This window comes from Myotis nattereri, assembly GCF_964212035.1.
Source record: "Myotis nattereri genome assembly, chromosome: 8".
NCBI classification, from domain to species: Eukaryota; Metazoa; Chordata; class Mammalia; order Chiroptera; family Vespertilionidae; genus Myotis; species Myotis nattereri.
The window spans coordinates 46,023,415-46,034,887 of NC_138083.1; the positions used below are offsets into that span (position 1 = coordinate 46,023,415).

Genomic DNA, 11,473 nt, shown 5'->3' on the forward strand with positions numbered 1-11,473 from the left:
TGCAAGCCTCAGCTGGCCCTGCTTACCTGAGCCTCAGGTGGCCCTGGGCAGCTGAGCAGCTGCCATCCGAGGCTTGCCTGTGCCTCAGGCCGGCCCTGGGTGACTGGGGGGGCTGATGGGATTGGGAGACTCCGAAGGCAGTTGTGCCCCAGGGGGGGTGGTGGCTGAGGGGACTGGGAGCCTCCATCTTGTGGCTATGGGCGCCTCCATCTAGGGAGGGTGTGACAGTCAATTAGCATATTCCCTCTTTATTAGATAGGATAATAGGCTCCTGAGTGACTTAAAGAGAATGAGTCAATCATTCATTCATTTGTCACATAGTTGCTGATCCATGTGTGTACTCCAGATATACAACGTAGATAATTTGGACAGAGCCCTGTAATGATGGAGCTGACAAGATTATACAACGAAGGTTTTCCCCAACAGAGGACAATATTATTTCATAAGGGAAGAGGGTATGTATTCTTTCATTTCAACATTGGCAGTTTGTGAGGCTTGGCTTTCATCTTTGACTAAAGAAAAGCAATAAGTAATATGACTAAATTACCATTTTATTGATAATGTATTTCATAAAATCAGAAATGTAGACATGTAAGGAAAAAATAGCACATGACATGATTCTTAGACAATGTACACAATTCAACATTGGATTGAAGTGTTACAGCAGATGTAAATAAATTTAAAGAAATGTAGGTGTAAGGCTAATACATTTGAATAGTAGATATAATTTTTGAAGCATAAAATGTGGTATTTCACATGTAGATGGTAGAGTATTGAAATATCTTTTTACCATTCCTTGAACATTTTATCCCAAAGGTAGAATTATCATGGGGAAATAATCTACATGTATTTGTAGAAAGAGAGAGACAAACATGCTCTTTCACCTATTACAGTCTTAGTGATGACTATGAGATTGGAAAGGAAAGCTAAAGAGAACCCATTTCCTGCAATCAAAGTACTGGAACAACTCTGTTACCCTCCCCCTAAAGCAGCAGCATGCTAATTGCATCTAAGGGGACAAGAATCTGCCAAAGAAGAGAATGCTATTGGTCTTGTTGTGCTTGATGAGGAACAGGAAGGGGTGATCACAATGGAACATTTCATAATTTGGTGCTGATGTGACAGAAATTCCTACGCCAGTAGCAGCTGCAGCCTCTGTACCCTCCTCTGTCACCTCCACAAAGGACTTGTGTAGGATTGCAGATATCACGAGACCCTGGCTTCCTGACATGCCCGAGAAGTCGGCATCCCGTGGACTGAAGGCGTCCACCATCCCCAGGGCTTCCATAATGACCTGGAGGTTAAAGCTTTGTTCCACTTTGAACCGAGGTAAGTGAACATGCACATGACTCATGCTCATATTCCGTGAGCTCGTCCACTCTATTAATTTCTCCGCAGTGAGTTTGTCTTCAAGCTATAATGATGGAAAAAATAACAAATGACATGATTCTCAGTGGACACTGAACACAACTGAGCATTGGATTAAAATGTTCCAGCAAATATAAATACAGGAGATTGTTATATATATTTTATAATAGATAGTAATATCTAAGTACATATTATATATAATAAACCTAATCATCTGTATTATATATAAAGCAATAGAACCATTAAATAAAATTATTTTGTAAAAGATGAAATATATACCTCCATTCTTAACTGCCTGTCCACTGTATGTTTACATTTTAAATAGTTCTCTTCTAGTTAATGTTTTTTTGTACAAAATTTTTACAATTTATAGCATCCAACTTACTTTTATTCTTTTTTTGTTGCTTGACCTATTTGTAAACATCTCCACATAGCTATATATTTCTTGAATCAAGTTTAAATTGTTATATACTGCCATTAAACTGATAGTCAATGTATATTTCTTTTCATAATTAACATTTTTAAAGTATTTACTGGGTGTCAGCCCCTAAGCTAAACTATTGGCAATACAATGCTGCACCAATGTTCCCTGTTTTGAAATGTTCATTACTTTTAGACACTTTGGTCCAAATGCTTTTGCCTTGTTTAGACTAATTAGCAGAGGATAAGTTCCAGGACTGGGTCTCCTAATGTTATTGATAAGGAGGACTGCTGGGTAGGAGGAAAGAGAAAGTAAAGGCTATTCACATATCCCACCAGACTACTTTCCTGGAGGACTTCCCCTGCCAGTGTTGCCACAGTATATACTTTGAGTGTGGTAAGCTCACTGCAACTCTGGCAGCATCCTTTACTATTATAGGGATTGTATATGCCATTTTTGGAATGTCCTCAATATGTCAGGTATTGTTATTGATATTTTTTACACATTATCTTTAATCATTATAAAATGCTAAGAGGAAAATTTCTCTTTTTTCTCTCTCACAGAAATGAGGGTCCAAATGACTTTGAGCTCTTAGGGATAGACTACTTCTAAAGTGAAAAGTGAAAATCAAGATAAATCTATTTGTTTACTGTCCACAAACTCATTGTGAGTCAGTATGCAAAATAGTACCCATTGGTGCTTTAATTTGCTTGCTTTTGTTTCTGGGTGAACCTGCATATGTTTTTCCTACATCAAAGTGTCACCTACATCAAAGTCTTAGTTTTTGGTCTTCAAGTGAATAAATTGGAATATATCTGAGGTTCCTATGGTTGCAAAATAGTCCATCTGTGTGCCAAGGTATATATATTTTTCCTGAACTGACATTCATGGTTTCATCAGAATGTTAATGGGATCTGTGATCCTACAAACTTCTATATATTTTTCCATATCACACACACGTGATACTTAAGATATTATTTATTTTTTGGAACATGACCGAATGCTAGGTTCTCCTTAACACCTCTCCTTCAGGCTGTATTCATAGAAGAGACAAAGTATCTATTCTTGAACCCCTTCAGACATCACCCATGGGCTGTGAGCACCGCTTCCATAAACAGCCCACACAAGCATTGTACTACAAGGAAATTGGGCAATAGAAAGAAGAATTGTAGATACAAGGTTTTACCTGCTGAAGACCATCTATTTCATTTGGCAGCAACAACACCATGCTCAGATCTTTGTCTTTGTATGGTATTTCCAGGATCTTGGCTTGCATGTCCTCCAGTGAGGTGAACTTAAACATATTGCTTTGTTTCATCATCTGCACAACTTTGCTTGTATCCTGCAGTAAATTAGTGTGGCAAACAAATGCAAAGGGAGGCATAAGTTAAAAAAATAATATTATTGAGATAGAAAACACATCCTCTTTCTCAGAGATAATCTGGGACATTTGTGAGTTAGAGAGAAGAGTTTCTTTAAGGGTTCCTAACTAAATAAAGTAAAAAATAAAATAAGAAAGTGCAGCTGTGAGAAATTCTGTTCTCTACCTGCAGTTGTACATTAATCAAATATGTGTTGAAATGGAACATTCTATGTCTAGCTACGTTGCATTATATAAGTAAAAAATAGACAATACCTTGTTCAGCCAAAATTGCTCCTGCTCAGTTTTTTTTGCATCAAATTTTTCATCCCACTGCCCCTTGAAGTAGATGGCATTCACCAGAACCAGAATGGTGGAGCTGTCAAGAGAGCCTTTGGGAAAGAGATCCTTGATTTTTTCTGCAAAAGAAAGAAAAACAAAGGTCTATTATGAAAGGTGCAAGTGGTTTGTCTGGAAGATGCTTTGAAAATTAAAGTGATCATTAGTTATTCATACAAGTCACCACTTTAGTGATTCCATGACCAAATAGTTGACAAGGTACAATCTTTCTTATATCACCAGCCTGATGGAGTTACCCCCATGGAGAAGACAACCCTTTTTATGATTAGGAAGGTGTTCAGATTCTCTGAGGGTGACTTCAGTCATCTCACACTGAATACTGCTGAACTGATTTCATCTACTCTTTCAACAAATGCGTTTTCCCCCCTCCGTGCCTCCCCCCCGCCCCCCCGGACTTCCCTCCTCCTTCCTTGCCTCTGTTCTTTCCTCCCTTTCCATTCTCTTCTTTTCTTCCTTCTTCCCCTTTTTTCCCTTTTATTTCAAATTTAGGCTCATGACTCAGGGGAAATAGGGCCTGAATGTTCTTTAGAGCCAATGTCACGAGCTCTATAACCGGAAGCACATGCTCTATGTGGTCAGCTGCCATTCCCTGTGGTGTCCTCCTCTTCATTCCCCACTTTGAACTGCTGTTGGTCTAGTCTGGGCTGCCCGTGGGAGGGAGAATACAGCTCATAGAATGGAGACTGTCAAACTCTGTGCTGTGGTTGGGGAAGAAGCTGTGGGTATGGCCAAGTGGGATAGGCAGGTGGCAAGAAGGGGGATTTACAGGAAAGTTGTTTGTTTCCCAGTTAACAAAGGATAGGGATCCCTTTCTCATCTTTTCTCTTAGGGATCGTAATACAGAAGTTAAGTCTCTGATTTAAAGTAAAAGATGTGAACCTAAGATGGGGTCTGAGCAGAGAGTTGGGATCTACAAAGATGCTATCAGTCTCCAGCTGCATTTTCATGTAGCTGTTCCCCCGATCCCTCATGGGCTCCCCTTGTTTCTGTCCACATTTACTTGGACCAGGCCACCATCCGCAGTGCCCTCCCCCAGACTCTCTGTGGACTCCCTATCCTGGTACCCCACGCAGTGTCAGCACAGGTTCATGCACAGCGGGGACTCACGGTGACTTTTCATGGGTGACTCTCTCATACTGTACCATTCGTTTGGCTTTCCACCCAGGAATTAATCATCTTTCGGGTTTCTTCTGCAGCATTTGCAAAATCAGCAGATTCCACACTGGCTAGGTAGAATTTCTTAACATTATCCAAGTATTCCTTTGATGTGGGAAGGAACAAAGGAGGAATTAAGAGTAATTTATCAGTAACTATGCATTCCCAAGTTAAGTTATGTTTTATCATGACCAACTATAGTACATCAGCTCATCCCTAAACCCACACTTTACTGGTGGGTTGTCAGGCTCGGGGACACTCCAGTGGACAGAACTGTGGTGAGGGATCCTGACTGACATACCATGAATAAATGATCCCCAGGTGGGTCAGCCAAGCTCATGTGACTCAATTTCCCCAATTTGGTCATTGGGGATAGAGGACCCAGGAGGCAGGCGACAGGTGTGGCAGATCCATGAAACTCACCTGAAAAAACTGAAACTTCTTATCTCCATAGAGCCTGTTGGCAAGGCTCAGCTTGTAGGCATCAGTGGGCCTATTTAACTCAGTCAGAAGCTTTTGAAATTGCTGGTGTACGTTTCCCGACTCTTCAACCTTCAAACATCAAAAATGAGCTTGCTGAATTCTCTGTCATTGTAAATACTAAACCATGTACTTAAGTCTGTTAGATCCATATGTAACGTTTGGCAGCCCCATAGATGACTTTTGTTGTTATTCTCTGATATTTGGTGTATTTTACCTCATATATCCTTTATAATCCTCCCATTGACTTATCCAGAAATTTTTTTCTTTCTGCTCTAACACACTCCAGTCTTTTCTCATGTGAACTATAGGGGCAGCACCATTTCACTATTGGGTTGTCTTTTGATTGGTTCAGTGGTTAGGCTTAAATCTCCAGCTAAACTTAAGCTCCTTAAGGACTACCAGCGGTTCTCAACCTGTGGCGGTCGAACGACTCTTTCACAGGGGTCATCTAAGACCATCCTGCATATCAGATATTTACATTACGATTCATAACAGTAGCAACATTACAGTTATAAAGTAGCAACGAAAATAATTTTATGGTTGGGTCACAACATGAGGAACTGTATTTAAAGGGCCAGAAGGTTGAGAACCACTGGACTAGACTGTATGTCATTTCTAACAGCCACCAATGGTATGAGAATGTTGAACTTGAATGTTTTAATATTCTGTGACATGAAGCCCAATTATTCTCCTTGGCAGAATTATTTCTAAGAACGATTTACTGGGATCTATGCTTTTTACTCATAATGGTCATACTGGAAGAGTGGTAACAGTGTGTGCCTGGTACATTACAAAGGACTTTACATCTATATCTCTAAGTCTTTAGTCTAATTCAAATGAAAATAAGAGTTAAATAAGTTCTCTAAGGATACAATGTCACAGAGCCAATTTTTGAAACTAGGCCTGCCTGAGTCAGAGCCTTCCACTTGCTAGGTCAGAGTTTTGGACTATTAAGGATATAAGCCATATATCTCATACAATCATTTCCCAAAATATACTTGGATGGATGCTTATTTTTCTGAATCCATTTGTGAGTTAATTAAAATTATATGACTTTAGCAATGCTATTATGATTGTTAGAATCATTATCTATGCTAATAAAAGGGTAATATGCTATTAGATCAGATAGACCGAATGTCTTCCGGATGTCCTTCCGGAAAAAGCCACGGTGGCACCGGCTAAGGCAGAGGTGGTTAGGGGTGATCAGATAGGCAGGCAGAGCAGTTAGGGGTGATCAGGCTGGCAGGAGAACAGTTAGGGGCATCAGGCAGGCAGGCAGAGTGGTTAGGGGCAATCAGGTAGGCAGAGTGGTTAGGGGTAATTAGGCAGGCAGGTGAGCGGTTAGGAGCCAGCGGTCCTGGATTGCAGAGATTGGGCCTAAACTGGCAGTCGGACATCCCCTGAGGGGTCCCGGATTGGAAAGGGTGCAGGCTGGGCTGAGGGACCCCCCCATGCATGAATTTCATGCACCAGGCTTCTAGTCTATATATATAAAAAGCCAGTGAATAGAACACTGTAATGACTGGAACGACCAGTCGCTAGGATGCCCACTGTGGTCAGGGAACCAGCCTGATCAGGGTTGGGGCTGGCCGGCCAACCTCCTGTGGCCTCTCCCCCAAGCCGGTCTCACCCCCATCTGCCTCCCCTACCTTGATCGAGGGCAGGGCTGGCTGGCCAACCCCCTGTGGCCCCTCCCCCTGGCCAGCTCTGCCCCAGATCAGCTCCCTACCCCAATCAGGGGTAGGACCGGCTGGCCAACCACCTGTGGCCCCTCCCCCTGGCAGGCCCTGCCCCCAATTTTCCCCCCACCCCATTGGCTCTCGGCCCCTCCCCCCAGCTGGCTCCGCCCCTGATCAGCCCCCCCACTCCAATCAGGGGCAGGGCCTGTGACTACAGCCTGCAGCCCCTCCCCCCGGCTGGCCCCATCCCTGATTGCCCTCCCTTCACACACCAATGGGGGTGGGCCAGCTGGCCAACCTCCCACGGCCCCTCCCCCGAGCCACTGGCCACTGATCGACCTGCCCATCCCATTCGGGGGCATGGCTGGCCAGCCCACTGCCCACAGCCACTCCCCACATCTGGCCCCACCCTCAATCAGCCCCCCCGACCCCAATCTGGGGTGGGGCCTGACGTCCAATTGCTCCACAGCCCCTCCCCCTGGCCACCCCGGCCCTGATTGGGCCTGCTCATACTGGGCCGGCGGACCCCACCCATGCATGAATTTGTGCACTGGGCCTCTAGTTATTCTATAATAGTAATAACACATTATTTTTATCAAGGTTTCCAGTAATCCAGTCACTGTTGCAATGTTTTGAATGTATTTGCATGAATAGAGGCAGCTCTTTTATTGCCCCTAGTTTATTAGGATAAGGTCACTGTGGCTCAGAGCAGTTTTATCTTGCCCATGGTCACAATGTGTGAACAGCAGAGCAGAAATTTGAAGGTAGCTTTTTGGTTCTAGTACTCATACTCTTACTCACAATGCTGATCTCCTCTCAGGAAAACAAAAATATGAAATAAATAAGCATGTAATATGAAATAAAAAAACAACAACTCTGTTTGTCTAATCTATTTTGCCTAAGATTTCCCCTAAAAAATGGACTTTTCACAGTTTATGTGAAATTCCCAATTTAAACTATGACCCTCTTGGATATTTGATGCTCATTCTAGACTCGAGTGCTGTGACTCACCTGAGCTCTTTTGGTTCCTCGTTTTGTGTTCTCTATGACCTCATTAAAGTGCAGAACCTGGAAAAGACAAGAAGTGGAACAAAAAAACTTTACTCAAAAGATCTGTCTACAGCAGAGGAAATTAAGAGAATAAAAACAAAGAAAGAAAGAATGGAAGGACAAAAGTAAACCTAAACCCCAAACAAACAAACAAACAAACAAACAAAAAAACCCTAAACCAAAGCAAAACAAATAAAAAAGAATAAAGAACACTTTAGTAAGAGTTTTCTCCTTGAGATAACACAGCTAAGCTGGGTTGTAACCAACCCCTTCAAAGAATCCAATTCATATTCATTCATTGCTGTGGATACATGTGATAATGTTTTCCATGGATTTAAGTCAATGCATTACTTCTACCAATAATTCTCCATTTAAGCCTCACCTCTGGTTGGTGGACAAAGGTAGGGGTTCATTCTAGCTCCCAGAGGAAGCCTAGGAGTATGGAAGCAGTTGGACCAGTCATGGGAATACTTGCTTCTCCTGTGCTACCTATGGGGACAGCCAGCTGTGACCATCTTCACACACAACAACAGAGGGATAAGCCCAATCTAGTCAAAGTAAAGAAAGCTGACACCTACCTTTTGAATTTCTGATGCAGTGCGTTTTCCGGACCCTAAGTATGTCATGGCTAAGGCTGATGTGATACTAAGCGGGGAATAGAAAATATTTTCCTTTGTTGATTTTCTGAACAGCTGGAACAGATCATATGCAAAGCGGGTATTTGCTTCACTGAGTGAATTCATGGTGTCGTTGGTGTGATCTGGAACTCCTGGAAAAGCAGCAGATTCATTATATAATGACTTTACCAAACAGAAGGTTACTGTTTAATCAATTTTTCTTAAAGAAACAACTTGTATTTGGGTTTTAGGATTCTGGCAACTCAAGTGTTTCTTGTTTTTTACTGTTTAAACCTTCTATAAAGCACATGTTTTAATTTCATAATTAGAAGACGAGTACAATTATTATTTTAAGAGTTTTGTGAGAAAGTAAGAGAACATTTTTATCTTTCCTTTGTAACTGGCTGGACTAGGTCTGTGTAGAAAAGACTTTATAACAGATGCCAAGACCATGTGGATAACATCCAGCCAAGACCATGTGGATAACATCCAGCCAGCTCTCCTAAGGCACCTCTGCCTTCTCCTTCAAGGCTATGTGGTTGCCTCTCTCCACAAGTGCTCCTAAGAGAGTGGTTCTTTACTGGGAAATACATTTGATAAGTACATCTTGACAAATCAAGATGAAGTATTTGAATTTTTCCCTGACAGAATAAGTAAAATCCCCTCATACAGAAAGCAATGCATGTATGATAGAAAACACATAATTGCTATTATTACCCGAAACAATTCATGTTGTTAAGTGGAAGCAACTGAGCCACTTACCCGTGTTCGTGGAGGAAGCAGGTAGGCAGGGAGTCTGTGAGTCTATGTGTGGTGAATGGTGAGCTCCTAAATATATACCTCTCCTGCCCCGCCTTCCTATAGTTGCAATGTCAAATAATTCAACATTTGATTTCTCAATCCTTACCCGCAGGGGCATGAAATATTTATTGGTAAAGACATGAAAGCTGCCATATTACTCTACCTTTTTCCCCCTTTACTACAATTGTGGCCATCATTGGGCCATAGGGCATGCATGCAGTTGCCTTACCAATATCAATGAGAATAAAGTTAAAATCCCAGATTCCTCACATTCCTCCAGCTCAACCACCCAGAACCAACACTTAAAAAATACTTCTCCTCTTGACAGTGAATTATCTTTCAGGTCCACTTCAAACACCAGCCAACCAAAAACTTACATTTGCAAATTGAAGTTGTAAAAGGGCTTGTGCATCCTACCACTTCCCTTAGTGGTTATACTGCATAACCAGGAAAACAGCTCAACATCTGACCAGGTGTTGAACAATATAGGGAGGACAGGAATCATCAACAATTGTTACAAATGATCATTTGCATGGCAGCATTTTGTGTGGCAGCATTCTAACTACGAAACAAAAATAAATCGTTTGAGCAGCCAGGATCATGACACTTCTCTGTCACCCTGCCCTTTAGTATGCCAGCTTCAGATTCATGGGCTGGAGAATGGAGTTAATGACCTGTAAGAAAAAGTGAGAAAAAGGTCTTTATTGAATGCTATGGTTAATTTTGGTACCATCGGAGCCTTAGTCTCTTAGTGTGCATGGTGTTCCTAGAGGCGGAATAGTATTAAAATGTGTTGATGTTTATGAGCTGGGATATGTATTTGCCCACTTATGCCTTTATTAACCTATTGAAGCAGATCTCTGTTATACCCATTTCACAGAAGATAGAACTGAGTCATGGAGCAGTTGAACAGAAGCCCAGGTTTTTACAGGTGATGACCTGCACAGGTGAGCTATCTAGACAGATAACCTGGCTCAGGAACTGTACATGTATCTACCATCCACACTATAGTAGGCAGACTCCAGGCTAAAACAAGGTATTTCCTTGTCTTTCAATGAAGAGAACTCTTTTCGTTGGCACTCACAATAGAGAAAATATCTTCACACAGAATCCAAAGGGGCAGACATGGGTCAATTACTAAGCCCCGAACCTTTCATCTGGGCCTGACAGTCACCAGGAGAGGAAGCATGGCTTTCAGTCACCCTTTTAGGGATCCATCCAGAGGTAACCATGAACAATGTGTGGAGACTGGAATGGGGTGACCTCCTCTGGGCTCAGAGAGAGAATCAAATCATGCCTAACCCTCCCATCCTTCAAACAACTCTGTTCAGCTTGGGTTTAGTAGAAATGAATGACCTTGAGAGGGAAGGAAACTGAAAGTAAGAGTGTTTTTCCCCAGAGTACACTGTACCTGAAGCATGGCTGTGGTCAGGGAGAGAGCTGGCATTCCAGGCATCTAGCTCCTATCCCACAGGGGTAGGGATATTTGTCCTGTGGACTGACTTGCCAGGGTTCATGTCCCAGCATCAAGAAGGGTTCAGGAATCTGGAAAAGGGGCTGCGCATAGATGACATAGGAATCCAGAGACTAATAAAGAGTCCGGAGACGAGATATAATTTTGAAAGGCATTGGGGGTCAGAGGACCTTCAGCCAAAGGAACTGAAGACTCCCTCCTTGTCTGGGACCCTTGCTTTTAGTAACACAATTTGTCCTAAGGCAAGGTGGAGATAATACACTTCAATGGGTAAGGTTTCAAAGGGTACAGAGGCATTGTCAGTTTGGGGAATAGCCTACAGCTGTTCAGTTGTTTGGCCAGTAGGAGGCAATAACATGTAGATTAAGATGCCCTTTAACTGTCTGGCAGCCATAATCAGTTTCCTATTCAGGTTTGGGGAAATGCCTTTAGCCATTCCCAGATGCAGGTGACTATATGTGTGACTCAACCCTGTTGAGTCCCCAAGTCTCATCAACCTTTTGATGAAACTCTTGAAATTATGACATGCTGGAATTGGCACTGACTTTTTAATTGATATATAATTCATAAACCATAAGGTTCACCTTTAAAATATGTACAAGTCACTGTTTTTTAGTATATTCACAAGGTTGTACAACCATCACCGTAATGTAATTCCAGAATGATTTTTATCACTCTTCAAAGAAACCCCATACACAGTTCTCC

The 11,473-nt window shown here is 42.2% G+C and overlaps 1 protein-coding gene across 1 annotated transcript; it reads right to left on the reverse strand.

The window, feature by feature from the left end:
• Nucleotides 1-536: 536 nt before the first annotated feature.
• Nucleotides 537-8,619, reverse strand: SERPINB3 (serpin family B member 3; the record flags this gene model as incomplete). Its single annotated transcript, XM_081098046.1, has 7 exons — nt 537-1,414; nt 2,976-3,131; nt 3,426-3,568; nt 4,652-4,769; nt 5,088-5,216; nt 7,838-7,894; nt 8,455-8,619. 7 exons carry the CDS (start codon nt 8,617-8,619, stop codon nt 1,010-1,012), a joined length of 1,173 nt encoding a protein of 390 aa, XP_080954172.1. The 3' UTR covers nt 537-1,009.
• Between the last annotated feature and the right edge of the window lie 2,854 nt (nt 8,620-11,473).